Raw genomic sequence first — 27,500 nt, forward strand, 5'->3', positions numbered from 1 at the left:
TATTATACGATTTGACTCCCATTTCTGTGCGATTATTTTTCAGCCACGCCAGCTTCACTAGGATGACAGGTGGCTCCACTGTGAAATGGCAGGTCATGTTCACACTCTCGCACTGCAGCGCTTCTCTCTGGGCTGTCTGCCACAGAGTCAACGTTGTTCCGTACACACATTCTAAAGACAGAGCCACTATAAAAACTCTTTATGTAGTCGCCTAGTGAATTGTTAAATTAAAAGTTTAAACATTCCTTACCTGTGAGAAAAAATATTAAAAAGATGTTACACAACATTTCTGCGCCTGTCTGGTCGTTCTTGCGGAGAGCGCGTACTTCTATAACGGCAACAACTGAACTTTGTTTTGTGGCAAATTTTTACCAAAATCACCGCATCCGTCATCTCCTAACTGTCATCTTCCATGCCTGCAAATGGGCTTACACACACTGCGTTCACACCTTCAGGTAAGAGTAGATCTACTCAGCAAAGCAGTCATGTTATGGTTCTGATATTATTTCTATATTGTATCTGATATTATTTCTATATTTTTTCTGATACTATTTCTATATTATTTTTGATAGTATTTCTATATTATTTATATATTGTTTCTGATATTTTTATATTATTTCTATAGTTTCTGATACTATTTTTATTATTTCTATATTGTTTCAGATATTATTTCTATATTGTTTCAGATACTATTTCTATATTATTTATATATTGTTTCTGATATTTTATATTATTTATATATTGTTTCTGATACTATTTCTATTATTTATATATTGTTTCAGATATTATTTCTATATTGTTTTAGATACTATTTATATATTATTTCTATATTGTTTCTGATATTTTTATATTATTTCTATATTGTTTCTGATACTATTTCTATTATTTATATATTGTTTCAGATATTACTTCTATATTGTTTTAGATAGTATTTCTATATTATTTATATATTGTTTCTGATATTATTTATATATTGTTTCTGATATTTATATATTATTTATAGATTGTTTCTGATATTATTTATATATAGTTTGATAGTGTTTCTATATTATTTATATAGTTTCTGATAGTATTTCTATTATTTCTATATTATTTATGTTGTTTCTGATATATTTCTATATAGTTTCTGATAGTACTTATATATTATTTATATATTGTTTCTGATATTATTTATATATTGTTTCTGATAGTATTTCTGTAGCCTACAGAAACGTCCCTGGTACAGCTCAGTGCCGTGTGTCGGTATGACCCTCCACTAACTGTCATCTTATGTTTCTGATATTATTTCTACATTATTTATTATTTATTCTATATTATTTCTATATTATTCCTATATTATTATTTAGCCTACAGAAACGTCTCTGGTACAGCTCGGTGCCGTGTGTCGGTATGTCCCTCCACCCCTCCACTAGCAATCATGTTATGTTTCTGATATTATTTCTACATTATTTATTTATTATTTATTCTATATTATTTCTATATTATTATTTAGCCTACAGAAACGTCGGTATGTCCCTCCACCCCTCCACTAGCAGTCATGTTATGTTTCTGATATTATTTCTATTTTATTTTTATTTATTTTTTTATTTTATTTTTTTATTCTGTATTATTTCTATATTATTATTTAGCCTACAGAAATGTCTGGTACAGCGTGTCGGTATGTCCCTCCACCAGCAGTGGTTCCTGTGATCACTGTCACGTGCTCTGCGCCGTTCACGGACAGCGCGTGACACCCAGCGTGCCCTTTATCCGACATGGTTCTGCACGTGTACGTTCCGTTAGGCGAACTGTTTTTTTGGGGGGGGGTTAATTAAAATTAAAAACACGAAGAGTAATTCAGGTTTGATTCTATTCCCATGTATTCTTAAAATAATCTATGTTGGTTAGACTACATGTTTTCATTTTTATATGCTCTCCACCTTTCATAAAACTCACATTTAAAGGGAAGCTCGTGTCGGGGCCCCTTGATTCATCGGTAAACGAGATGGCGTCGTTACCCTTTTAAATTCCGCCAGTGTAGGTAGTCGCTAAAATTAAACAGAAAAGGCTCGTAAATGACCCATAACCCATATCTATATCTCGGTACTGTCTATTTTAATCGCTCTCTGTAGCTTTTATTTCTCGATTTAAGTAGGCAACCTCTACTTTTGGTGACTGTAGCGTGACATCACAATGCTAATTGGACTCCTTTATGTTGTATTTCTACTAACTGTCTTGTTCTGTATATTGTCTTTGTGACAAAATATAAATTCATTGACTTGTCGCTACACTTGGCGTTAAAGTAGTGAAACTTGTGGACAGTTATATTTTGTGTTATACGTTGTGCCGCCTACAGACGATGTGGGTAATGACTTTATACATGTCGCCTAGCAACAGTCTGTGAGCCTCGCGAGGTGTCGTAGCTACTGTTAGCTTAGTTATCTTAACTAAGGCTAGTTTTCAACCAGTATCTTAGGTAGCCTAACTAGCTATAAAGCTCTGTGCTATATCTTCTGCTAATTCCAAACCATCACAAGCTGCCCGATTTTGTTCGTAGGTTAAATAATTTAATCTTTTTAGCAGATAGTAATCTAAGCTTTACTCCTTCAACTGACGAAGCAGCTAACGTCTTATCATTTAGCCTAACTTGAATTAAAGGTATATTGCATACATGAATATAAACTCTTCTTCGTTACTCAAAGATAAAGCATTTTCATTCTAAGATTTAAAGATATAAAAAGTTGAGACGCTACTACCTTACTATTTGATAATGTAGGGTTAGCTAGTTTAGCCAGTTGAAGTATTAGCAAATGGGCAACTGCTCCAAACGCGCAGGTAGAGCGTTAACGTTTAACGTTAGTAATGTAATGCATACAGTGTAACGTTTAACGTTACTAGTTTAGTGCATACACTGTATGTCCAGTCGGCGGTTTAATGTAAGAGAAGTTAACCCCTGCGAGAATTTCACCTCACCTTTGCCTCTGCTATTTTCATGACTCTGGGGACACCAGCTTTGATAAGACAGGATCCACCTGTATTGAATAAATTTATTTGCTTTGTTATGTGAACAACAGAGAACAGAGAAAAAACTAAATTATATAATTAATATTCATTATTTCAAAAACATCCAGAACAATATATCAGTTGGGTTTTGATGTTGTTGCTCTCTTTTTTTTTACCTAAATAGGAAAAAAAAAGTGATTTCTGTGTTTTAAAATAAAATATAAAAACTAACTGACCAAAGGTACATGGCCTGCCAGTCTCCCCCTCCCCTCTCTCTCCCCTCTGCAGTGGGGTAATACTCCCCTACACCCTGGACTGTAATAAACTCTTCTCTTCACCTGGCCTGAGCTCTCGACACAGTCCTCCGTATTTTTCTGAAGTTAGGGAATAATTTTGCACTGTATGCTTTTGTCTCCTGCTTTCCATCATGAGTTCTGGGATTTCACAATTGGGAGAAAAGGAAAGAAGGTTGTCCATCAGTGGCAGTGTGGCAAAAGTCGATGAGATCAAGATTCCTCCACCCATAAGGAGTTACATCTTTCTGACTATTTTCACATGTTTCTGTCCAGCCTGGCCAATCAACATCGTGGCCTTGGTTTTTTCTTTGATGGTAAGATACTGATTTATCTATTTGGTGACATGTTTCTCTAACATTTTTTAGTCTAACTGAGTGCAGTGGTTGACTTGCTAAACACGTTTCATTTCAAAAGTGTTCATGCAAAGCTTTTCTTTATCTGTGTTGCCTAATTTGGTCATTGAGAACAGACTCCTTATAGTGCTGTAGATATGCAGATTAGATTGGAGCCTGGGTAGCACTTAGAGTGGAGGGGTTGTTTTCTTTACTCAATCATACCCTGCAGACTGTGAAATCAGACCAAAGCGTTGAGTTCTCAAGATTCACACACGCAACTTATAAGTGTTATAAATAGACAGGCCTCAAGTGTCAGCAGCCCCCAAGAAGTGTGTAAAGGTGCATGCACGCATAGACACACACACACACACACATACACACCACAGACACTCACATGCATACTTGGCACACACACTCACTCACACAGAAACACACACTCGTACTCCTTCCTGCACAGCACCAAACTGAGAGTGGCAGGTTTAGCTGCTGAACATGTGGGCAGTAGATGAATAAAAGTTCATATTCAGGTCCATGTTCATACTGGTCCATGTTTGGATTGGTCTATATGCAAACTGATCCATACGCAGGCCCATGTCCATGATGTAAATCTCCTGTTCCACCACATCTCAAAGGTGTTCTACTGCACTGAGATCTGAGGAGGCCATTTGAGTACAGGGAACTCATCGTCATGTTCAATAAACCAGTTTGACATGATCTGAGCTGTGTGAGATGGCGTGTTTTCCTGCTGGAAGTCGCCATCAGAAAATGGTGCACTGTGGTTGTAACGTGGCGCGATCATCACACGGACGCATACGCTGACAAGAGAGATTTATTATGAGCAAAACCAATATAAGGGTCATAATAACCAGCATCAAAGCCAGCATGAAGAGTACTAGGAAACATAAACAAAAATCAAAAACACACGATAACCGAATAGACAATGTGGAACACAAACTACACAACCAGAGGCTAGTTAAAACATGCAGCACAAACACAACAGGGCTTAGGACAAACGTCATGAGCGAGGACAAACAATGAGATCAAATACAGAGTTTAAATAACAAGACTAATTAGAAAGAAATAAAGAACAGACAAAACTATTGAAAGACAAGAAAACTCAAACAAGGGGCAGAGCATCAAGGAAGCAGTCCAAACAAAAAGACAAGACAGGGTTACCATGGAGACATGGTGCTAGGAGGGACCAGCCTTGACAGTGGTCATAAAGGGTTGGACATGGTCAGCAACAATACTTAGGTAGGCTGTGCTGTTTAGGCTTAGTTGGTATTAAGGAGCCCAAAATGTGCCAAAAAAGTCTCCCCTACAGCATCACCCCACCAGCAGCCTGAACCATTGATAGAAGGCAGGATGGATCCATGTTTTCATGTTGGTTATGCCAAATTCTGACCCCACCATCTGAATGTCACAGCAGATATTGAAACTCATCATACCAGTCAACATTATTCCAGTCTTCTACTGTTCAATTTTGATGAGCCTGTATGAATTGTGGCCTCTGTTGTCTGTTCTTAGCTGACAGGAGTGTCACCCTGTGTAGTCTTCTGCTGCTGTAGTCTATCTGCTACTATTTGAAAATGTTGAAACTTTAAACAATAAACACAATTTGGTGTGTGCTCAAAATGGTCATATTCCTCAGTGTTTTATTGTTCTTTAAAACCATGGATGGAGTTTTTTTTTCTCCAGTGGTTTGTTTCTTCACACCTTAACCTCAGGGTTTGCACTCTCACTGGTAAACAATGCATCTGTACAGTGCAACAACTACAAACCTCTTTTCTGACTGATAAGGTTCCTCACGCAGCCATTCCCATGAGCACTTCAGCCAATCAGTGCAGTGCAATCCAGAGCAGGGACACACTGACCTATGGTCACACTAAGCACTCAAGCAGAGAAACTGCAGGGAGGATGAATTTATTTCTATAGACAAGAACTGGTGGTAAACCCACACAGTTCCCCAGATAAGTACAATACGTGTGACAAATCCCTTAGTGCAGACTACTGACACATCTAGTGTGTGTTGGATAATTCATATTAAAGAATCAGATTCTATCAGTCATATTTGCCCTCTGATTGGTTAATAGCTCTCTGAAGCGTGTTATTACTGGTTGTCTGGAGCAGTGGCTTTGGAGCTGCCGTGTGTATGTGTGCGCTAGAGGCTGTACGTGTGGTTTCAGGTTGACTGTTCAGCAATGTAACAGGCCTGCAGTGCAGACTGAGGAGGCGTTGGTGCGCCCTTTCAAATCACGCCAGCTCACTGAATGTCCTCTCCTACAGCACGCACACACGCATGCACTCAGGACCTGCTGCATCATGCCTGCAGAAAGCTGTAGGGTGAAACATGAAATGTGAGGTGTTTGGAATCATACAGTCATTCTAACAGCATGCCCCAGACTACACAGCACACCGTGGCCTCCCGCAGGGCTCCACGCGTAACCTGGTCTCAACTGCTAGTGTTGCGATGACCCTGGAACTGGTGGGTTTTATAAGCAGCAGTTTCATACACTTTCATGCCCGTTGCTGGGGGAGCCTGACACTGCTTGGGGTTCTATTAAAGTTTTCATTTCATTTTATTTAATTTTATTTTAAGCAGATGGGCGACTTTTTCTATCCACTTAACTAACCATTCATGCCCTCTATTTTGATTCTGTGAGTACTCAGGAAGTTCACCACGCTGTTTTTTACCACGCTGTGTTCAGTTCACCACGCTGTGTTGTTTACTATGCTGTGTTCAGTTCACCACAGTGTTCAGTTCACCACGCTGTGTTGTTTACCACGCTGTGTTCAGTTTACCACACTGTTCACTTCACCACTGTTCAGTTCACCACGCTGTGTTCAGTTCACCACACTGTTGTTTACTACGCTGTGTTGTTTACCATGCTGTGTTCAGTTCACCACGCTGTGTTCAGTTATCACATTGTGTTCAGTTCATCATGCTGTGTTCAGTTTTCAGTGCAATAGGATTTTTCTCTTTGCTGCCAGTCACAGAAGAGCTATGATAACGAAGACTACGACGGGTCCCAGCGTCTAGGGAGGGTGGCTCTTTACATCGCCATCGCCTCCATCATCATCGGCCTCCTCATCATCACTGTCTTCTGCGTCGTGCACTTCACTACGGTACACACACACCTGCATGCACACACACAAATGTAGGGCACATGCACACACATGCATGCATGCATACACGCGCACACACCCACAAACACATACACACACTTAGTTCAGCAGATGAAATTAGCCCAATTTCCTTTCTTCTGTAATCTCTAATCTAGTGTGTCATACTAGTTGTTACAATCATGTTAGGTTCTGTGGTTCTATGCTGATATAATGCCCATGTTGAAAACTCCCAGAATCCCATGTGATCACGCAGACGATGGTGCCATGGCAACAGGACACTCATGTGCACTGGAGTACTGACAGCATGAAGCAGGACACTCTGCCCTGCATCTGTACCTCGCCCGGCATCTGTGCTCAACCCTGCTAGACACCTCACCCTGCATCTGTACACCACCCTGCTACAGGCACCGTGCCCTGCGTCTGTACTCCACACGTGATGGAAACTCCTGTGATGGAGACTATTCATGGCTAATATGTATCTTATTTATTTTAAACAAGTCTTATGGTCTTAAGAGTGTAAATGTATCTACTGAGACAGTGTTCACTAGATTCCAGAAAATTCTTGTTTTGCTGTAAGACAATGTGAAGTTTGTTTGTTCCTCAGTCCTGTGATGTGTTCTATGTGTTACATGTGTTCCTCAGACCTGTTAAACTCAAAAATTCAAAATTCACTTGAGATTAACATGGATTGCAAAGGGTATGTATGTATAGAAATGTGTGCGTACGTGCGTGTGCAACTGATAGTATTCTGGTTGTGTGTTTGTGTGTGTGCACCTGCACCTGACAGTATTCTGGTTGTGTGTGATTTATTTTCAAGACTGTTTTATCTTATGGGTTTTAATAAGCATAAAATAAATGTAAACCTTGTAGATTGGTATTGATGTAGCAGTTATCTTGGTGTCGATCTAGCTGTGATGTTGCTTGACCAAAATCAAGTGTGAATACTAAAGGAAATTTACACTGAGCATCTACGTCCATGCCCTCACCCCCACCCCATTAAATCTGCAGCGTCTGGTGAATGTTGTATACCGATATGTAATATTATAACCAGCTAAGGCTAAATATAAGCTAGCTAACATATTCTCCAGATCTGGCGCCAGTGGAATGACTACAGAGTTCAGTTGAACTCAAATCCTCATTTGCGTATTTCGTAGTATTGACCAGGACCAACAATATGTGCGATGTTTTCACTCAATACGCAACGCGTTTTTTAACGAGTCGCAGTTCCCGTGAAACTGCTTCTTATTCGTACACACGTTTCTCGCTACGTCTCGAGCCTGTTTTTAAACCGTATGAATTTACATTATGCGGCATCGCGCCGTGCACGTGCTTTTCCAGTAGCTCCGTAGTGAAAGCTGATATGCGTGAGAATCCCGTGAACCTGGACAAACCTGAGAGCACTCTGGTTCATTAAAGACGAGATTACAGTCCTTACGGTACCAGAATACAGCATTAATGACTTTGAATTATCATTCGTATAATTATCAACATAATGAGCTGTAGTAGTAGGCTAGTTCGTACTGGTGTAGTAGCAGCAGCGTGAGAAGGCCAGACGGAAGAGGCGTGAGTCACAGCGCGAGCAAAATGGCGGAATAAGAGCGAGCGAGCGAGCTTAGCTCCACGCGCAGCCTCACAGGTGAGACCAGAGATTCACACAACAGATATTAACGAACCTGGCAGACGACCGAAAGGTGATAGTTAATATCGGGTTTAGTTTGTTTCTTACAGCAGCAAAAGGAATGATTTGATTTCTCCGATGTGTGAAGATGTCCACTTCCCGTTCATAACAGTAAATAACCGCGGAGACTTCCATTTGGGAGGATCTTTTTAATTCTTTTCCTCCCATTTCCATGTACTTTCGGTCACGTTTGCTATTAGCCGTTACATTAACACGCAAAATTCAGTTCGTGCCGGTGAATCATCAAAGTCAGTCTTTCCGTTTGGTCAAAGGTTGTCAAAACCCAGGAGCCCCAGTGACTATGACGGGCTGCTAATATCAACACTCACTCCTCTCTGGATGTTTTGGCAGGGGATGTAGTCAGTACTTTTCCCTCCAGCTCTGTGTTTTCGTGCTGATATTCAGACCGCACCGGGGCCACGTGACATGGGTAACGCGAGCAGCGAGAGGAGCGGAGAGAAGGCGCAGCGGCGCGAGAACCGCGGTGCCAAGGATGTCGGACGGCCAAAGCTTTTAATGGACAACGTGGAGGACGGGGACATCTTTCATGGAGATGATGCCAAGGTAATTAGTGGAAGCGTGCTGCATTTTACGCATTCGTTTAAAAGAATTTAATATTGGTGTCAACTAGCACAAATAGACGTGGATAGGTTCACCTGTTTGCCTTTTTGACGATTTCGGCGTTTCTGTGTCGTCGCCGTGACTTGCGGGCCCACGTGACGTACAACTAGCATAGGACCAAGTTTCACTTCTACCGTTAAACATAGTAGCGCTGTGAGTTTGCGGAAGACGGGTGTGCACACTGGCCTACCGGACTGGGAGTGGACCTGATTAGTTAGTACAGGGCAGTTGGACTCACTTTAGGAGTGGAAGATGTGAGAAAAGAATGAGTCAGGCCTGGTTTCCCAAAGGCCTTGGCAAGTTACCATCCTATGGTGCTTAATTGGTACTAGACCAGCTGGGTGAAGGCGTGTCTAGGTCAGTAGGCGCAAGTCCTCGCTGTGGCACCTCAAAACATTTCAGCGATCTTGGAGTGGTATAGCCAGTCTGTCTGAAACTGAACATCATTAAAACTAGCAACAAAGTAAAATGCATTCATTAGACACGTACAAGTATTCTCAAAATATATTAGATAATTAGTTTAATCTAACTTATGCTCAGAATTAACCCTCACTTGTATGAATGGGGACTGACTGAAGTAAAACTGCTATTCACAAGAAAATCATGTAGGAAGTTTGGGGTAGTCTCTCTCAACTAAAATAATATATTGATTAACAAAAATTACTTTAATAAATATTTTAGTTCTGTTTGAACATTCTTCAACTCAGCTCAAATTCACAGGCTCACAGGACAGCAAAAAAAAAAAACAAATACAGAAGCAACCAACCGTGTGAGTCCCCAGTCACGCTATTCACCAACATCAGCTTGTTTTGTAGTACTTTAGTTAGGAAGGATATCGAAACACTTGATAATTAACCAACCTTCTTAAGATCAGGGTACTTTGGTATTAAGAAGCATTTGGGAAATGTAGCGTTCTGACATCATTAAGTATTGCCAGGCATGTTGGAGCAGAGAAAAGCCAAACTGTACACCTGCTGTGGGCAGGTGACTCACACTGCAATTTAACAACACTCACCTAAACTCCTGCCTGGCTGTAAACCCACCCACCCCCACCCCCACCTCAGGAGTTCCTGGCCTGGCAGAAGGATGTGGCATCAGACTCTAGGTTCCCCATCCCTGAGGAGCATCCTACCGTGTTCAGATGGTCAGGACCAGCCAAGGACGTCTGTATCTCTGGCTCCTTCAACAACTGGGCCAGCAAGATCCCTCTGTCCAAGAGGTCAGCTGGCCACAGGGGTACTGAGCTCTGGAACTGTCTGTAGTGATCATGGGAAACTAGACCTAGGTTGGCTGGAATCTGTGAGTGCACAGACCGCTCGGCTGTGCTGGGTGCTGTTACCTACAGTTCTCTTCTTTTGATCTAGTTCTAATTATGCAGGGACGTTAGTCACATTTACATTTACGGGATTTAGCTGACTAACACTAGCCACGTGTTCCCATTTGAGGCACCAGGGTCACCGTTGGTTCACAATGAGAGCAGAACGCATTTCAGCTTGGTTACCTTGGAGAGTGGCGTGTTTTATCCCATCCAACAGAAATGATGATTTAACACTGACTTCCTCTGTTTAGAAGCAATGTTGTTGATTAACACTGACTTGCTGTCTGTGAATCTTAGTCATAAGAACTTTGTGGCCATTCTCAACCTGCCTGAGGGTCAGCACCAGTACAAGTTCTTCGTGGACGGACAGTGGACGCTGGACCCTGCGCAGGTACAGAACACACTTTGTGTATAAGAGCATTTCCTGTCAACCTTGTTTGTGTTGACAACCAGCAGGGTTCGGGTGGGGTTAACCCTTACTACCCACCTTGTTGTCCTGTGTTCTTTCTAAACCGTCTGCTTCATTTATCTTAATGACTTTAATTACACTAATTACAAATGTCATGTTTCAATGTTTCCTAGCCTGTGGTGACCAGTAAGTCTGGTGTGGTGAATAACGTGATTCAGGTGTGTAAGACAGACTTTGAAGTGTTTGATGCTCTGAAGACCGACTCTGAGAAATGTTCTGACCTGTCAGGTAGAGAACAAACACCACGTGATTTATAAACATTACAGTGGGGTGGTGTATCTCTAATGATTCTCATCTCTGTCCCAGACGTGTCTGGATCGCCTCCTGGGTCTTACCAGCAGGAGGCGTACTCTAAGAATGAGGAGCGCCTCCTCACACCCCCCATCCTCCCCCCACACCTGCTCCAGGTGCTCCTCAATAAAGACACCGGCATCTCTGTGAGTATCGGACCACCCGGTCATCTTCAATGAGCACACAGGCGTTTTAATTCTGGGTGAAGGCGTCCTTAACGTGTCGTGTGTTTGTGCTGAACAGTGTGACCCAACTCTGCTTCCTGAACCTAACCACGTAATGCTGAACCATCTTTATGCACTCTCCATCAAGGTACAGATTTAAGAACACTTTTACCACTGTACGCTCATCTGCTGGCTGTAATCCCGCTAGTCTGTGTTTTGTTAACTTGTTGCCGGGGCAGTCAGGCAGACTGGCGCGTCCTCTATCCCGGCAGGTGGGCGCGGCGGGCCACGTGCCTTCTCTATCCCACTCACCCTCTAAACCTGACAACTTCTGCACAGTTTTTTGTGCGTCTGTGCCATGAAAGTGTGTGTGACTCTACCCACGTCTTACTGTCTGCCCTCCTCACAGGATGGTGTGATGGTTCTCAGTGCTACTCATCGCTACAAGAAAAAGTACGTCACTACAGTGCTGTATAAACCCGTCTGAGCAGAGCAGACTTGCCCGTCTCCCACACGCTTCAGCACTGTTACCAGCATGTTTGAGGAGCCTGAACCCTCCCCACAGCACCGTGGGATTTCTGGGACAGGACTGGGTCAGGCTCCTGTTTCCACAGAGGACTCGAGTTTAATCACTTTAATGGCTCAGGGAGGGTTTGTAAGGGTTTGTAGTTTTTTTTTCATCCAACACAAAAACTTTCATATTTTAAGGATTTTCCAGTCAAGACTTTGTACTATGTACTTTTTTGTTTTGATTGTTTATTACATTTTGTCAACACAATTACAATGTAAAATGTGAAATAAACATGACTGCATATGTCACTGAATATAGGGAAGTGTCCCATTGAAGATTTTGGATAATAACACTTGTGCTCGGTGTCGGCGGGGTTGGGTGGGCTTAGTGTCCCGTGTGTGTGCGGGGGGACCTGTTCACTTGGAAGACTGTTCCCTGTGCGTGTGGGGTAGGGGAACTTTGTGTGTGTCAGTGCCTGGGTGTACCCTCACAGATGTATTTGTAGGAGAGTGTGCAGTCTGCGTCGTTCCACATGTTCCGCTTGAGTGTGTGTTTGGCGTGAAGCTGTCCACAGTCCTCCCCATCCACACGCACGTCCCAGTCATCCGGCTGCCTCTCGTCCCAGAAGCTGGGCACAGACACAGGCAGACACGTAAGCACTCATCTGTACCCACAACTGTCTTCTGCACCCTAGACAGCAACAGCAAACAGCAGCTGTGTTGCAGGTGCCCAGACGGCGGGACGTCTTACTGTTCGGTGGATTTGAAGTCTGTTCCGTCAACCCAGCTCCAGTCCCCCTCGTCCTCCTTCTCAACCAGACCAATCCAGTAATTTTCATTGAGGCCCACAAGTTGGGAAATATAGTCCTGGAACAGAATGAGACAGTTTGAAATGCAAGGACTGGGGGCTAAACCAGCTTTAAACTCATGCTGGACTGTACCACCTAAAACAACATGGGTGGTTCACTTTGTTTTATGTAGTCTCATAAATGTGAAATATTTATCCTGAAGTGTTATTTCTCTGCTCTTACCAGTTCATCAGCATTATTCACTACCAGTAAGTGCGCCCTCTGCTGGTTACAGGCCTTTTCTGCATCGTGCCACTTCTTCCTCAGTCTGGACAAAAGGTAGCATTTGCCTTTATAAAACGTCCAGTCTTCTTCACAGGGACCTGTGCGCACACACACACACACACCTGACTGTTGCTGTGTATGCACCTGCACGTGCCCACCTGACTGCTGCTGCACAGGTCGGTGTTCTTGGGGCTATAAATTCTACAGGTGAGATGGTAAAGTGCCTCACCTCTCACAGGTGCTAGGGCATCTGGGTGCAGAACACCTTCAGAGAGGAAGAAAAGAACAGGACAGGAACACCCAGATTTACTGTTTATTGTGATTAAACAGGTGAACAGTAATAACCGGCTGAGAGGGGTGGAGGTAGTGAGGGTCTTTCACACCTGTCTGAGCTGCTTTTACAGAGTCCTTCACAGCCTGCAGGGACAGCGTGACCTCAGACATCTGCTTGCTCACCTGGGAGACTGAGTACCAATGAGAAGAAATCAAACACCACCAGAATACCACTACGAACACATGCACATGAAAGCAGTTTTAAAAACACCTTGGAACAAGAGCATGTTTAATCAATCATGTGTTTATTTAGACTAATAACTAATAAGACTGAGTAATGCTGAGAGCTCTTATATCTGCACTTACGATTCCTACATGGAGCTTTGAACAGAAGTGTTCTGTCATGTGGATGTTCCACTCAGACATGAGGACTAGGGTTTGCCCAAAGAACAGAGTTAGAGTGAAGCTGAACTCAGCTCAGACTCATCTCCTAAACGTGTGGCTGTGGCTTTCACTTCCAGCTGAAGAACAGCAGCTGGGAAATGGCAGTTCATTTGTGTGAAGAGACATCAGGGGCTTGAAGAGATGTGTGATGGTTATGTGATGAATGCCAGTGTTATATATCATTAAATGAGTTAGCTAGTTCTCCCTCTCCCTACTGTGCTAGCTACAACCCTAGGTACGCATCCTGGACCACCATCCCATCAGAGAACTGCTCAGATGGTGCATGACAGGTATTTTTCAGAGTGCACTTACATTTAATTCCAACTGTAAGTGTAAGTATTAAGAGGAAGACAGAAAGCACTCCCAACATGATGAAAACCTTCCTGTTGTGCCTGTCTGAAACACCGAAACACAGAACATCAATATGGGCAGTGGTGGCTCAGTAGTTAAGGTACGGGACTAGAAATCTGATATAATGTTATAATTGCCAGTTCAAGTCCCCACTGTTGGGCCCCTGAGCAAGGCCCTTAACTCTCAGTTACTCAAGTTGTACTCAGTCATAATTTGTAAGTCACATTGGATAAAAGTCTCAGCTAAATGTACCACTATAGTTTGTGTTCAAAATAAACATGCATGAGACCATGTTTTGTGACAGGGGAGAAATCTTATCCTAGTACTGCATGTAAACCAAATCCCAAGGCAGTAGACCCAAATGAATTTTTGATATTACAAACCCTAGTGATGGAAGTCAGAGTTCTGCTCCATAACTCACTCTGTGTGTAAAAAGGTTGGTGGTGGTGCTGGTGACTGATCTCGGAATCAGATGAACTGAACTTGTCGTATCCGACCGTCTCCATCTCGGAGGGCACAGAAAGGAAGGAGGTGTGTAAAAAAGGAGAAGAACACAACATAAACACAAATATTCATTTTAATAAGGGTTTGTTTAAAGTAAATGTCAAATGCTAAACATTCCTACAGTAACTGATAGTGACTGGAAGACGAGTCGGAACATTTAGCTTTAAAATGCTAAAAAAGACGAAACTAAAAGGAAGCAGAACAGCAAAGCACCTGTCACTCAGTTCCTGCACCTTTACAAAACATCCTGGACATTTACCTGATATCTTTATCCAAAGCAACATACAATTATGACTGAGTACAACTTCAGGGTTAAGGGTCTTGCTCAGGGGCCCAACAGTGGAAACTTGGCAGTAATGGGACTTAAACCAGCAACCTTCTGATTACAAGTCAACTGCCTTAACCACTGAGCTACTACTACCCTGGACCTTCTGAAACTGGTTATACTCTCACTACAAGTAACAAACAGCAGCCAACAACCTCCGACAGGACATCTCCACAACAGGGCCAGTGTTTCTCAAAGCTATTAAATCATCTGTAGACATTAATGTGCACATATCATAAAGGTATCAACAAAAATCTACAAAAATCACAGTGTGGCTTTGTGTTGAGAAGGCCAGAAACACTACAGATGAAGGGTTCAAAGGTCACAGCACAGATATTCTGAACATTAACCTGTAGATCAACAGTGTTCTACATCTTCCAGTACAAAACTCCATAATCATGACCTCTGTGTCTATTACGGCACACATTAAAACAGATGAAAAACATTAGCCAACTAAAACATTTCTATCACTTAAAATCACATAACTTAGTCTGTCCATTTAGCATAAATGCATAAAAATATAAGGCATAATTCTAATTCTTACTTTAATAAACTTAGAATGATATAAGCCATTATACCAGTTAAATACCACTTTCTTTTGCCCATGTGTTAACAATATCTTTAAAGGAATTAACCATCCAGAAGAGCGCTTTTTTTAAATGAATGCTTGCTTTTAAAACGCCACTTTCTGTTCCCCTGCACATTGCTCTAGGAGCTCTATGGTCTGCATTGTACCATTGTATTTCTTCTAAAGACAGAGCTACGGTGTAGGAGGCTAGGAGAGTCTTACCTTCCTCAGAGTGGGCTGTGTTAACTCTGCTGCTGTCTGCTGTCTGTCTGTCACACTGAGTCCCTGCACACAGTTGCTGCATAAACAAACAAAAACAGCCCTCTCTCGCCACTCATCACAGGGTTAACTCCTCCTTTCTACACTCATCACAGGGTTAACTCCCTCTATGATAAAGTGCAGTAAGACTGGCAAGTTCAAGTTCAAGTTCAAGAGGTTTTATTGTCATTTCAGCTATACACAAGTACACAACAAAAACGAGACAATGTTCCTCCAGGACCATGGTGCAACATAAAAACAACAGTACAACAAGACAACATGCTACACAAGTGCAAACAGTCCAATATAGTGCAAAATGTCATTAAATAAACATTAAATAAACAATAATAAATACAGGACAGGACAAATACAAAATGAGTAGACAGTGCAATTTAGTATAGTACACAGTACTGGGCATATGTAAAGCGAGTTGTGCATAGCAATCAGTGATATGCTACCCTGAACATAGCAGTCACCGGTAGCAGCCAGAACAGTTCAGAGTACAGTGCTGGTTTAGTACAGTACTCTAGCAGCAAGTAGGATAATGTGCAAGACTGCAACAGGAGTGCATAGTTTATTTGTGTGGCAATTGCAGGTAGCAGACTTTATCTGTTCACTCTCTGTATTGTTATTTTTTAAATCACTTTGCACTCATCTCATGCTCCAGTAATAAAGATTATACCAGTAAAAATCGTTTCTATTTACTACTAGGCTACCGAACTTCTCATCCTAATAACCACCTGGTTTATCTGTGGTTTGTTCAGCTTTGTTCCATCTAAAGCCCACTAACTTCTGAGAAATTATCAATGTTATGTAACTTGCACCTTTTCAAGTTTGCATGTAGGTGCACGTTACATGCCCTCATATCCCTTTCGCATCCACCCAGACATAAAATATCTGTTTCTATTAAACTGAAGCATAAAATTATGTTTCAAGCATGTTTCCGATTAGACTCCATCTTTCTAGGCGGCAGTAAAGACTCTGGTTGACATTTAGACCCACACACTGTGGCGAGGTCCGTCTATACCCTCTTTATCAACTTCCCACTGTGTCGGTTTCCCGTTTGACGGAGGTAAAATGGCGGCGCTCGGACAGTTTTCTCAGGTGGTGCGGTCTGCTTTTTTGACACAAACTCGTCAATTATCAGCTGTAGCACACGGTGAACAGGGAGGTATGTGCGTTATACCCTGGTGTACTGAACTGAAGACGTGACGAACTGATGTTGTGTTGAACACCCACAACATTACGATTTGACCTTGTTAGCTAACACTATAGCACATACGTATGTTAGCATTAGCTCATTCCCTCATCACGTCTGAGCTACTGGAGCTACTGTCGTTAGCAAAGTGTTTGCTGCTCATGTTAATGTAACTAAACTAACTAACAGCTTTTCTTTGGTTTGCTTGTGACTATTTAGCTGCTATGTCACAAGCTATTTTGAGATAATGAATATGGCTAACTACCTACACCGAATAAAGGTTAGCCTAGAAACCTAGCGTTAGTTTGCTTAACTTACTTAGTTAGCTAAGCTAGCTAACTAATGCACAGGTGAAGCGAATATAACTCACTCGGTTTTTAAAATATTAACCTACAAGGCAAATTGCCGGTTCGGGTAGAAAATTTGATTTAATCTTATACCACATCTTAATAATTTAGCTTAGCTGGCTAGCAACGTTTTCGCTTGTGTCGACGCAGCTCATTTTCTTTACTGTGTTACTTGGTGTGGTTGTTCGGTTTAGCCACTGTGGGTAAAATACGGATAACGTAGCCAGCTGGGTTGGGTTAAGTGTTTCTTAGCTTTTATAGGGTCACATTTACCCAGTAGTTGATTAAGCAGTGGTAGCTCAGTGGTTAAGGTAGTTGGACTTGTTATTGGAAGGTTGCTGGTTCAAGCTCCAACACTGCCACTGTTAGGGCCCCTGAGTAGGACCCTTAACCCTCAATTGCTCAAGTTGTACTCAGTCATAATTGTAAGTCGCTTTGGATAAATAATGTAAATGTAAACAATGCGGACAGGTTAGCTGGACAGCTAACGCTCTCACAATCCTGTGTTCAGCAAAGACGTGGAAGATACTGTCGTTCGTCGTTGCTATTCCCGGGGTCGCTGTGTGCATGCTGAACGCCTTCCTGAAGTCTCAGCAGCACGGCCACGACCAACCGGAGTTCGTCCCTTACCCGCATCTGCGCATCCGCACCAAGGTAGCAAACGGCCAAATTCCTGATATGTAACTGAATAAAACCTATGTGCTTACTGTGGTGGCTGATTAATCTTACATGCCAGTTAGACAAATGTACGAGTTTACGAAGCGTGGAGGTTGACTGTATCGTGCTGTTTAGCCCCTTCTTAAGGTCAAGCGCTGTGTCCTGTCAGCTTGTGCAGGATATTCAACACCAGTCAGCTCCTCGTCCACACTAATGACTCCCTGCCTGAAACATCTGACCCAGTTTATTATATTAATGAAATCATTATAATAAGTAATGCAGAATCAAGCCAAATGGCTGGTCCAGACATTGGGGTATGGGGCTTAGTATTACTGCTGGATAGTTTTTAAAGATTTAAATGTAAGATCTACATATGTTACCATAGCTATTCTGATTAATTTGGATAATACTCCTACATACAGAAAGCTCGGGTGTCTCACATTTCTCACTCATTTGTACCAGTGCTAAAGTAAAGAGGTGTGTGTGTGTTGCAGCGTTTCCCTTGGGGTGATGGGGTTAAGACACTCTTCCACAACTCCCATGTCAACCCTCTGCCTGATGGTTATGAGGGTCATGAGGAATGAAGATTAGGCTTGACCACTGTCTTCGGGGACCATGGGGCTCTGTCACCCCCCTCTTCTACCCCTGGACCATTCTACAAATCCAGTTTACCTACAGCAAACTGAAATCCTCACTTACCTCTGTGCTCTGCTGAAAGCACCTAATAAAGTTACGTTCTTACTAAGAGCCTTGCACGGCATTGTTTAACCATAAATGAAAATAAACGTATTACATACAGGAGTTGTGTTTTTTTGTGAAAGTGCGGTTGTGTTGGCTGACTCGCAATACGTATGCGTTAGTCATACAAGGAAATACTTTTGTCCCTGCACGCTTGCCTTACTTCGGGGAGTCACATGACTCCTTTTCTTGTGACCCGCATTCCTCTTGAAAATCGCCTGATGTTTTGTCTAAAGCGAGATGTCGGCAGTGAAAGAGTTTTAAGTTCAGCCATTCGCGAACACGGTTTGTTTCCATTACAAGCAGCCGCTGGTGAGTGGTACGTTTGCTCCAGGACTGGTGCGGCTTTACTGGGAGACGCTGCGCTCCAGGTGAGGGGAGATGTTGGCGTGGTACGATCAGTTTACTGCAGCTTTATGCGGAGTGCATTAGTCCAGGTAACGGGGCGCAGCGTCCACCGTACTAATGCGAGATCAACTGATTTAAGCTTCTCAGGTGCCAGTTGAACGTCTCAAATAATAAAATTCATTGCTAGGTTAAAATGTTACACGTAGCTTTTAGGTAGACAAAACGTGTAGCACGTTCTCCGTGGCAACTTGTCAAGTTTGCTTGAAACTCGTCTGCAAAATGCGGAACTTCGTGTGGCTTCTTTGAACTTTCAGAAGATGAAACGCTAAAGAAGGACGTTATAGCCGGAGTCTCATCCGCGTTCACTGATGGCCGCCGAGTCGGAAACGAGACGGTAAGCTTCTTGCCAAACGACCTGTAGTGACGGGCAATGGTTAGAAAAGGAGTATGAGTAGGTCATATATGTGCCTTTCACTATAAATACAGCCAGTGTTTAGCGCTTGAGACTTTGGTCCACACTGCATCACGGTAGTTTTGTGTTTCTCCGTTTTTCTCCCGTTTTCAGGATCAACGTTTTCTTCCTGTACGATTGCTCAAAGGTGCAGGAGGAATGCGACCTGACCCGGGCTGGAATATGCTATTTCTACCCTGAAGATGTAACGGTTTTGCTCAATAAACATTAATTAGCTTTTCAGTTTGTTCATCCAGGTGTCCTCGCGAAGCTGAAACCACATTACTAGGGGATTCGAGTCTAGATGAGATGTCCTCAAAAACTGTTTCTGGTCAAATTTCAGATAAAGCATAAATAGAAGTACCACAGGGAGAAATAGATTCATATGTTGGTCCATGTTTATTTAAATATAATCGTATACAGAATGTCCAGTATCCTGGTGCAGTCCGTTAGGTACACATAGGCCCACTCACGCCAACTGTCCAGGTAGCACCTCCCCGTGTCGGTATTTTTGCTGAATTAAACACCTCCAAAAGGTTCAACATTGAGTTCTGGAGTCCCAGACCCACAATGGCCTCCCTGGCGACTAAAGACATACTACCAACCAAATACTACCATCATAGCTATCAGAAGCCATTTCTAAAGGTAAACATGTGCTGTGTTGGTGCTATCCAGCATTGCACAGGTTCAGCTTATCCTGGTTCTCCCTTATTTAGAGGAGATGTAGTGTGAGCACAGGTGTGCAGTAGACAAAGTTGTGTCCCCGAGTCAGTGTGCGCTCTGTCCTGAAGTCAGTGCGCTCTGTACTGTTAGACGCCCCTGGAACACCAGGAGCTGCTGTGTGGGCAGCTGGCTGGGGTGAGCCGCTGTGTGTCGGAACTCTCCTGCTCTCCTGTCCACCTGCTTCGTCTGCGTAAGAGCAAGTATGCTGTTCGCATGAGGGACACCTTCCTCTGGGTATGGGACTCTTCACCTGTGTGTGTGTGTGTGGTTGAGAGCTACTAATTTATTTACTTATTTGTATAACCAGGTTCAACATTGAGTAAGGGTTTGAGTGGGTGTGGCATTCTCTCTCAATCTCTCAGGTGCTGAGCTGTGTATCTGAAGTTCCTGACATTAGTGTGTGTGAGTTCTTGGATCATCTAATTGGTCTTTTTTGTTTCTACAATGGCCCAGTCCAACAGAGCTACCAGGTACAGAGCTATGTTTATGTCCTAGTATGGAATGTTTGGCTTTGTCTGGATGGTGGGGGGGTTAACATTGGTTTTAGTCAGATTCCCCTACTAAGTCACCGGAAACTGGCAATTGTGCATGTTACCGCACATGAATATTCATGAATAGCATCCAAAATATCTTCACATAACAGCCCTGTTTACTGCATCTCCAGTGATTCTACAGAGTGACGATGCTGTTTGTCTCTGTCCTGCAGCTCCACAGCCAGGGGGAACTGGCTTTGCACTGGGCTCGCTACATCTCTCACCTACAGGGTGGCTCTACCGAGCTGCACCACATCTTCAGCTGCCTGGAAACCATCCGCTCCACACGTGTATGTACGAGACCTCACAGAAGGACACGACACTTCCAGTGTTTTTGATGTATTATGGTGACGTGAAGTGATTGTCTGTCGCGTTGTGTTTGAAGATAATTGTTAGTTTCTTATAATATAAATGTCTGTTGCTTCCAGATTGACCCCCTGTTGCTGTTAAAGTCTGCCCTCATCCTGCAGGCATGTCAGCGCTGCCCTCTAGTGTTAGCGGGCTGCCTCCTCTACCAGGGCAGGTGGGTGCATGATATTTCTAGATGCTGCCAGTGTCATAGCGTGTAATGCTGTGGTCATTTAGTATTTTTTACAGTGACATGCAGGAAGAGCAGGTTTAAGTTTTTGTTGCTCTCAATGAGAGATCAGGAAAGCTTGACCCCTGCCCTTAACCATTGGAGGTCTGCTGCATCACACCTGGTCTCTCACACCTGAAACCGTGGAAAAACACCTTCAGGAGCCTCGGAATATTAGAACCACAAGGCTTGGATCAGAGTTCAGTCTAAACGTCTGCATGCCAACAGGTCTACGTGAGCCAGACGGGATCTAACAGTGTTTGGTGTTTGCAAACCACTCGATACCTGCCCACCTTTCAGTGTTCATTTAGGGTTTGTCTCCAGCCTCCACTGAGTGAAATGTTTATCATGTACAGTCTGTGTCGAGCTGAGCTCTTCAGACTCTGCCTTTAAACTTCAATCCACCAGTGTGGTTATGGCACCTGTTCACTTCACTACCAGTGATTAGAAATATTAAGGTACTTGACTATCAACCAGAAGGTTGCCAGTTCAAGGCCCACCACTGCCAAGTTACCACTGAACAAGGCCCTTAACCCTCAGTTACTCAAGTTGTACTCAGTCATAATTGTTAGTCACTTTGGATAAAAGCATCAGATAAAATATTTACATTTATGGCATTTAAAGTCCAGGACTGTATTTAGAATGGAGGTCCAGATTTGAATGTGTTTGTGTGTGGGTGTGTTCTGTGCAGAGTGCTGAGCACACAAATGTGTCCAGAGCTCACAAGGAAGGTGATGGTGAATGAGACAGAGACCTATAGCCAGGTACTTCCCCCCCCCCAAATCAGTACTACTATACCTGCTCAAAAATAAGTCAGTGCTTAGACCCGCCCTCCTACAGGAAGACCGGCTGCAGGCCCATGGAGTGTGCTGGTCTGGGGCCACGCCCCCCTCCAATACAGTCACAACGCCTGTATTCCTGACCTCCTCTGAGGTGAACACACTACGCTGCCACCCAGTGGACAACTCATGCAGGTACAGCTCAGCAACTCTATAGCAACATAATGCTGGGAGAACAAAGCAGAGTTTAATATCCCTGTGCTGAAATGTAGGTGATTATTCCTCATCATACGTGAGGGAGAGATCATGACATCATGCAGAGAACTGGAGTGTCGGAGTGTATGATACTTAAGATACAACAAATATATCTTTGTATATGTATATATGCATACAATATTTATACATTTCTCACTGCCCTGTCTGTGTCTCTTGGCTTCCTCAGATTTCACTGCTCCTCTCAACCTCCCGACCAACCCAAGAAGACCCCTCTACTTTCACGCACTCTCTCCGACATAGCGAACACCGACCTGGACCCTGCTGAATTAGAGCACGCCCTCTGTCCACCAGCACACTACCAGACACACTCCTCTCCTCATTCCTCCCTGTCGGATGAAGAATCCTTCAGTTTGTGTCCCTCGACAGCCAGCACTCCTCTTCACCTTACTGTGACGAGCCAATCAGAAGGAAGCCCTTCTGAGTCACATGACCACATCTTACCAAATGGGACATTGCTATATAAGGCCATAGAGAGCAGTATGTTTGAAGGTGGCAGCCCCGTCAGGTCAGAGGGCGAGAGGAACACAGCGGAGGTTGTAGCAGTCACAGGTGGTGACCCCGTCAGGTCAGAGGGCGAGAGGAACACAGCGGAGATTGTAGAGGTCACAGGTGGCGACCCCGTCAGGTCAGAGGGCGAGAGGAACACAGCGGAGGTTGTAGAGGTCACAGGTGGCGACCCCGTCAGGTCAGAGGGCGAGAGGAACACAGCGGAGGTTGTAGAGGTCACAGGTGGCGACCCCGTCAGGTCAGAGGGCGAGAGGAACACAGCGGAGGTTGTAGAGGTCACAGGTGGCGACCCCGTCAGGTCAGAGGGCGAGAGGAACACTGCGGAGGTTGTAGAGGTCACAGGTCCTGAGCAGGACCAGGTTAGTGCAATCAGCAATGGACTTGAGTCTGGACAGGACAGCCCACCCCAACATGACGGGGAGGGGGAGGGGACCAAAGAGATGGAGGTGAGGGGGGGTGTGAAGGAGGAGATGAGGGAGGGGGGGAGGAGCGGGGACTGTCGGAGCCCCTCAGGTGGGACTCTGGACTGCCTGCTGTTGTATCAGCACAGGGTTGGGAGTCTGGTCCTCGCCGTGCTGGTGGAGCCGCACTTCAACACAGACGCCAGCGCCAAGGAGGATGTGGTGAGGGGACCTTTGTGTATGTGTTGGAGAGAGATGTGTGTGTGGTTATGTTAGAAATAGTGTGTGTGTATGTTTGGGCTACAGTACTTCAGCTGTCTGGCCTCTCTGAATGGGCTGGAGGCTCATCTGAGGACAACCTCCTCACAACCACCACCAGCCCAAGGACCCTACATCTACACACACTACGACTGTGTCCAGAACACACTCACCAGTGAGTCTCACACACACCTACACGCACTATGACTGTGTCCAGAACACTCATAAATGAGTCTGTCTCTCTCACTCACACACACACACACACGACTGTGTTCAGAACACACTCACCAGTGAGTCTCACACACACGCACACACACGTACATACATGCGTTAGAAAAATACGCTGTGCTCCTGACTGAGACCTGTTCTCGTCAGTTTGGAGGTTTAGTCTGCAGAGTGTAGAGTTACCAGGGTGTGGGGTATCAGTTTATTAATTTAAAAAGTGTTTTGTTAATGTGCGTGTGTGTGCGTGTGTGTGCGCGTGTGTGATAGCGAATGTGTCTGAACACTCTTCCAGTTCTCAGGATTCATTTGTAAAGGCTACAGCCCTGCTGCACTCAGACTTCTCCCTCAAGGACACACTGCAGGAAGCCATTGTTAGGTGAGTGAGTGAGTGAGAGAGAGAGAGAATGATTGATTGATTAATTGTATTTATGTAATACTCTTGGTCTCAGTTGAATAGTGTCTGGTGGGGTTAGGGTTAAGATGAGGGTTATTTAGGGTTAGTTAACTGCGCTCATGACTGTGGTGAGCTGGTGTGGCCTTTGTCCTGTGCTGCTGCAGGAATGCCAGCTGTGCTGTGTATGCTACTCGCACCAAGGCACAGGAGACATACTTTCTCCAGCAGGGCACGTCTGCCAGGAACTCTGGGATTCCCAATGTCCAGGATACGGCTTTTTCGCTACCAGGCAAAGCCCGCCAACGCTTACTCAAACACGGGGTCAACCTGCTGTGAGCACAGTTCCGTCACCACCAATACCAGCTAGGAAATGGATTACGTATTATTTTTTATGCATAAATTATATATTCTCTATGTGCCCCACTTTCTTGCGAGTGCGTGCACACACACACACACCTCAAATGAACTGTGATTAATATTTAATTAGATATAAATAGTATTTGTTGCGCTTCAAGTGAATTAAGCACGTATTAATGGACTGGTAGCGCGCGGTGACAGACCACAGCAGTGGCAGTAGGCGGAGCTCGTGAGAACACGTGATGTTTGATCATTGATTTTCTAATAAATTAAACGAGTTTAATTCTGATTTATTTGTAGTAGAATTTGTGTTTGTGTAAACTCCTTAACGCTCACTTAATACCAAGTTAACTAGTTTGTCATATGTAAACCTGTAGCTGTTCACTTATTTTTAATGTACAATGTCGACCACCTGTGCGTACCTGGACGGTGCCGCTCGACGACTGCTGACACCTAAAAGGACGCGCATGCCGCGCGGCGCCAGGGTCGCATCTGTCCGCGTGTGACGCGCTATTGTCCGCGGGGTCACCTGGCGGTAGTTTAAAAACGTTTTACACTCACAGCTGGTGTCGTTTCTCTTGCAAATGAGTGTTGTGTTGGTAATGGTGCACATACACTGTAATGAGGATCATTACGGCCCCAGCGGCTGTGCACTGAAGGCCGCATTGTTAATGGTGTAAATGGTCCTGGGGGAGGAGACCGGACTTTCCCAGCGGGCTTCACTCCTTAAATCGTCTGCTCGAGCCAGTTGGTTGCACCGCCAGGTCTTGGATTACAATCGCTGAAGCAGCTATACGTTTGGAGCTCCGCGATGGCCACAGTTCCGTTTGGGATCTTCACGCTCATTTGCGTTATTTCGGGAATACACTGTGTATCATTCCGTGGCCGGATCCTCGAGACTAGAACACTTCGAGAAGAGGCGCTCGCGCGCACACGGGTCCGCCGCGATCCCGCGAGCAGCCAGGACCACTGTTCCCGGTTGACCGCCCCATGGATGGAGGCCCGCGCTCCCGCTGCTGACTGGGGCCACGTGTATCGCCTCAAGATCTGTCCCCTTTCACGAGACGCCCCTCGCCGCGTGGTCTTCCCGGAGCCGCCGTTGTTCCGTTTCGTGCGGCGCGTGTACCGCTGCTGCCAGAAGGGCTACCGGTGCGGAAGCGTGAAAGGACTCCAGGGTCGGGACATCGGAGGTAAGTTCGGCTTCAGCGCATGTTGATACGAACATTTAATCTGACATTTACACGTATATTTATGATCTTGTTCAACCCCCGAAGGCTCAAGCATAGAGTTTCTTCTCAGTGAAGACGTGCTGTCCGCGACGGTCGCGAGGGCTGAGATTCATCTCCATATTTCTAACCCAGAAAAGCTGAATATCCAGCCTCTGCTCCCCTCGCTGCAGAAACGGCAGCTGCCCACGAGGTGAGACACGTGCTAAGTGACCCCTGTCCATGCTGCTCTCTCGCTAGAGGTACTATAGTGTCTCCCCTCACGGGTTTGGGCTGTTTGTGTCTGCAGGTTTGGGTCCTGGACTGAGGAAGGCGTGATGGAGTTGAGGGTGGATGTGATGTTCGTGTTCCAGGCTCTGCAGCGCGTCCTCGGCAGCAGGTCTGGAGGCAATCGTCTCCTGAACCTGCGGCGGGTGGGGGGTCTGAGCAGGCCATGGGCGCTAGAGCCCCAGGACAACAGCTCAGCCCTGCAGGACGCTGCTCCCGCTGCCTGGGGGCAGGGTAGCGTGGACGAGTGGAGAGAGCGCCCCCTACAGGCACTGGTGGAGCTGGGACTGGCCCTACACTGCAGCACAGCACGCAACACACACCCATGTGAGAGTCATGGGGTCCGGCTCCTACACACCCCTTTCATCACGCTCTCATACAGATAGCACACACACGCACGCGCGCGCGCACACACACACACACACACACACACCCCTCCTTGGATGGGTCTTCGAGTGAGTTGCTAATGGGTCCTGCTGTTCCATGACAATAGGTGGTCTGTTCACTGTTAATGCCCAGAGACCCAACACTACGCACTTCTGCCTGTAAATGGAATTTATTTAATTTATTTGGGTGTTTTGTGGGAATGTATGTAAATAGTGTATGTAAAGACAGAGTTATATATAAACGCCTTTTTCTGAAACTGAGTGCTGATTTATTGATTTATTTATTTACTAATTTCTTTTATTTACTATTACCTTGTTTTATTCTGCTAAGAAAGAAAGATAGTGTGGTTTTATGCAAACGTATTAAATTGACTGCTTGTAAAAAAGCTAATTCCAGCAAAAAATATTTATGAAGGACAAGTAACTTATTGTCATACTCCAATTTGTAAATAATATTTATTTTATAAAATCATCTGAACAAATTGTCTTAAAGCTGTAGTATAAAAAGTAACTGAAGGCTGTCATAGAGCCTTGATGTGAGAGTGCCCCCTGCAGACAGTTCAGAGTACAGCATGGGCCAGTCTGAGACACGACCAATTAGTGCAGTCAAACCTCACATTTCACTGTCAGGACCTGGACTGGTGTCTGACTGTATCTGCCTGGTTTTGAGTCTTACGAGGTCAGTTCATGGTGTTTAGTAGAAGATGGTATTTACACTGAACAGTGTGATACAAACGTCATACGAGCTGGTCTGAGCATAGTCAGTGTGGTATTCATTAGAGCAAAATTGTGGCCTTTTAATGCAAATATCAAAAGCTTAATCGGGAGGGTTTGGACTCCAGTGTTTATAAACAAAACAATGTTTACATTAAATGCAAATTACAAGTGAACCAGGAAGACTGATCCAGTGGTGAGGGTTAGGGTTGGCTGGGAGTTAGCAGACAGATGTTTAGAGATGGGGTTTATGGTTAGGATTTAGGGTTAGGTTTAGGGGTTAGGGTTGGTTAGGGTTTATCGTTAGCTGGGAGTTAGGAGATAGAGTTTAGAGATGGGGTTTATGGTTAGGTTTAGGATTTAGGGTTAGTTGGGGTTTAGGGTTAGAGCTAGGGTTGTGAACTGCATCCACTTTGGAGTGTTACAGTTTGGGAGAACCACTCAGGTGCGTACATCAGAATCAGTATGGGGTTTAATGGTAAAGTACATGTTTATATATACTGTGTATGTGTGTTGCATTAAATTCTTTGTGTTATTATACATTTATGTCAT

General features: G+C 44.2%; 7 protein-coding genes across 10 annotated transcripts in view; 5 read left to right on the plus strand and 2 right to left on the minus strand.

Moving 5' to 3' along the window:
- The window catches only part of si:dkey-63d15.12, a 2,140-nt gene extending 2,095 nt beyond the window's left edge, over positions 1–45 (minus strand). For both annotated transcript variants that reach the window (XM_035536419.1, XM_035536418.1), the window contains exon 1: positions 1–45. This exon is cut by the window's left edge and continues 162 nt beyond it. In XM_035536419.1, the coding sequence (XP_035392312.1) occupies positions 1–22 (22 nt within the window). In that variant the 5' untranslated portion in view covers positions 23–45.
- A 3,223-nt stretch (positions 46–3,268) lies between these two features.
- Positions 3,269–7,616, plus strand: LOC113584836 (transmembrane protein 233). 2 transcript variants are annotated; one of them, XM_027022018.2, is made up of 3 exons: positions 3,269–3,592; positions 6,611–6,739; positions 6,973–7,616. In XM_027022018.2, the coding sequence occupies exons 1-3, from the start codon at positions 3,410–3,412 to the stop codon at positions 6,982–6,984; spliced, it is 324 nt and encodes a 107-aa protein (XP_026877819.2). In that variant the 5' UTR covers positions 3,269–3,409; the 3' UTR covers positions 6,985–7,616. The 2 variants fall into 2 exon arrangements, with proteins under 2 accessions (XP_026877819.2, XP_026877818.2); XM_027022017.2 differs by having other exon boundaries at positions 3,273–3,592; positions 6,605–6,739.
- A 514-nt stretch (positions 7,617–8,130) lies between these two features.
- On the plus strand, positions 8,131–12,104 carry prkab1b (protein kinase, AMP-activated, beta 1 non-catalytic subunit, b). Its single transcript, XM_027022013.2, has 8 exons — positions 8,131–8,375; positions 8,823–8,981; positions 10,103–10,257; positions 10,654–10,747; positions 10,939–11,053; positions 11,132–11,262; positions 11,360–11,428; positions 11,690–12,104. The coding sequence occupies exons 2-8, from the start codon at positions 8,844–8,846 to the stop codon at positions 11,765–11,767; spliced, it is 780 nt and encodes a 259-aa protein (XP_026877814.1). The 5' UTR covers positions 8,131–8,375; positions 8,823–8,843; the 3' UTR covers positions 11,768–12,104.
- Positions 12,105–12,203: 99 nt separating this feature from the next.
- The window catches only part of LOC113584834 (hepatic lectin-like), a 16,839-nt gene continuing 1,542 nt past the window's right edge, over positions 12,204–27,500 (minus strand). Inside the window, exons 2-9 of one of the 2 annotated variants that reach the window (XM_027022015.2) lie at positions 15,551–15,613; positions 14,353–14,437; positions 13,893–13,976; positions 13,247–13,327; positions 13,093–13,128; positions 12,822–12,961; positions 12,542–12,657; positions 12,204–12,419 (exon numbers count right to left, since the gene is read on the minus strand). In XM_027022015.2, the coding sequence (XP_026877816.2) occupies positions 12,260–12,419; positions 12,542–12,657; positions 12,822–12,961; positions 13,093–13,128; positions 13,247–13,327; positions 13,893–13,976; positions 14,353–14,437 (702 nt within the window). In that variant the 5' untranslated portion in view covers positions 15,551–15,613 and the 3' untranslated portion in view covers positions 12,204–12,259. Of the gene's footprint in view, positions 12,420–12,541; positions 12,658–12,821; positions 12,962–13,092; positions 13,129–13,246; positions 13,328–13,892; positions 13,977–14,352; positions 14,438–15,550; positions 15,643–27,500 lie in introns of those variants that run through there. The other variant, XM_027022016.2, reaches the window with a different exon arrangement.
- Positions 16,632–18,587, plus strand: LOC113584837 (cytochrome c oxidase subunit 6A, mitochondrial). The gene is made up of 3 exons (XM_027022019.2): positions 16,632–16,757; positions 17,643–17,785; positions 18,283–18,587. The coding sequence occupies exons 1-3, from the start codon at positions 16,664–16,666 to the stop codon at positions 18,370–18,372; spliced, it is 327 nt and encodes a 108-aa protein (XP_026877820.2). The 5' UTR covers positions 16,632–16,663; the 3' UTR covers positions 18,373–18,587.
- Positions 18,745–24,644, plus strand: hps4 (HPS4 biogenesis of lysosomal organelles complex 3 subunit 2). Its single transcript, XM_035536441.1, has 13 exons — positions 18,745–18,897; positions 19,189–19,268; positions 19,440–19,530; positions 20,139–20,282; positions 20,411–20,518; positions 20,755–20,871; positions 21,010–21,104; positions 21,850–21,922; positions 21,999–22,132; positions 22,380–23,343; positions 23,428–23,554; positions 23,872–23,980; positions 24,163–24,644. Exons 2-13 carry the CDS (start codon positions 19,243–19,245, stop codon positions 24,332–24,334), a joined length of 2,160 nt encoding a protein of 719 aa, XP_035392334.1. The 5' UTR covers positions 18,745–18,897; positions 19,189–19,242; the 3' UTR covers positions 24,335–24,644.
- si:ch211-170d8.2 (uncharacterized protein LOC571755 homolog) lies at positions 24,737–26,495 on the plus strand. Its single transcript, XM_027022009.2, has 3 exons — positions 24,737–25,545; positions 25,630–25,774; positions 25,871–26,495. Exons 1-3 carry the CDS (start codon positions 25,167–25,169, stop codon positions 26,232–26,234), a joined length of 888 nt encoding a protein of 295 aa, XP_026877810.1. The 5' UTR covers positions 24,737–25,166; the 3' UTR covers positions 26,235–26,495.

The sequence above is a fragment of the Electrophorus electricus genome, chromosome 18 (genome assembly GCF_013358815.1).
Source record: "Electrophorus electricus isolate fEleEle1 chromosome 18, fEleEle1.pri, whole genome shotgun sequence".
NCBI lineage: Eukaryota > Metazoa > Chordata > Actinopteri > Gymnotiformes > Gymnotidae > Electrophorus > Electrophorus electricus.

What these genes read in the sequence shown, in the direction of transcription:
- LOC113584836 (XM_027022017.2), top strand. Translation starts at nt 3,410, where the DNA reads ATGAGTTCTGGGATTTCACAATTGGGAGAAAAGGAAAGAAGGTTGTCC. An exon ending in CCTTGGTTTTTTCTTTGATG is followed by an intron (nt 3,593 to 6,604) that starts GTAAGATACTGA and finishes CTTTGCTGCCAG; the next exon opens with TCACAGAAGAGCTATGATAA.
- si:ch211-170d8.2 (XM_027022009.2), top strand. Translation starts at nt 25,167, where the DNA reads ATGGCCACAGTTCCGTTTGGGATCTTCACGCTCATTTGCGTTATTTCG. An exon ending in CCAGGGTCGGGACATCGGAG is followed by an intron (nt 25,546 to 25,629) that starts GTAAGTTCGGCT and finishes CAACCCCCGAAG; the next exon opens with GCTCAAGCATAGAGTTTCTT. An exon ending in AAACGGCAGCTGCCCACGAG is followed by an intron (nt 25,775 to 25,870) that starts GTGAGACACGTG and finishes TTGTGTCTGCAG; the next exon opens with GTTTGGGTCCTGGACTGAGG.
- hps4 (XM_035536441.1), top strand. Translation starts at nt 19,243, where the DNA reads ATGGCCGCCGAGTCGGAAACGAGACG. An exon ending in GCTATTTCTACCCTGAAGAT is followed by an intron (nt 19,531 to 20,138) that starts GTAACGGTTTTG and finishes CTGTACTGTTAG; the next exon opens with ACGCCCCTGGAACACCAGGA. An exon ending in TGAGGGACACCTTCCTCTGG is followed by an intron (nt 20,283 to 20,410) that starts GTATGGGACTCT and finishes TCAATCTCTCAG; the next exon opens with GTGCTGAGCTGTGTATCTGA.
- LOC113584837 (XM_027022019.2), top strand. Translation starts at nt 16,664, where the DNA reads ATGGCGGCGCTCGGACAGTTTTCTCAGGTGGTGCGGTCTGCTTTTTTG. An exon ending in AGCACACGGTGAACAGGGAG is followed by an intron (nt 16,758 to 17,642) that starts GTATGTGCGTTA and finishes TCCTGTGTTCAG; the next exon opens with CAAAGACGTGGAAGATACTG. An exon ending in ATCTGCGCATCCGCACCAAG is followed by an intron (nt 17,786 to 18,282) that starts GTAGCAAACGGC and finishes TGTGTGTTGCAG; the next exon opens with CGTTTCCCTTGGGGTGATGG.
- prkab1b (XM_027022013.2), top strand. Translation starts at nt 8,844, where the DNA reads ATGGGTAACGCGAGCAGCGAGAGGAGCGGAGAGAAGGCGCAGCGGCGC. An exon ending in ATAAAGACACCGGCATCTCT is followed by an intron (nt 11,263 to 11,359) that starts GTGAGTATCGGA and finishes TGTGCTGAACAG; the next exon opens with TGTGACCCAACTCTGCTTCC. An exon ending in TTTATGCACTCTCCATCAAG is followed by an intron (nt 11,429 to 11,689) that starts GTACAGATTTAA and finishes CCCTCCTCACAG; the next exon opens with GATGGTGTGATGGTTCTCAG.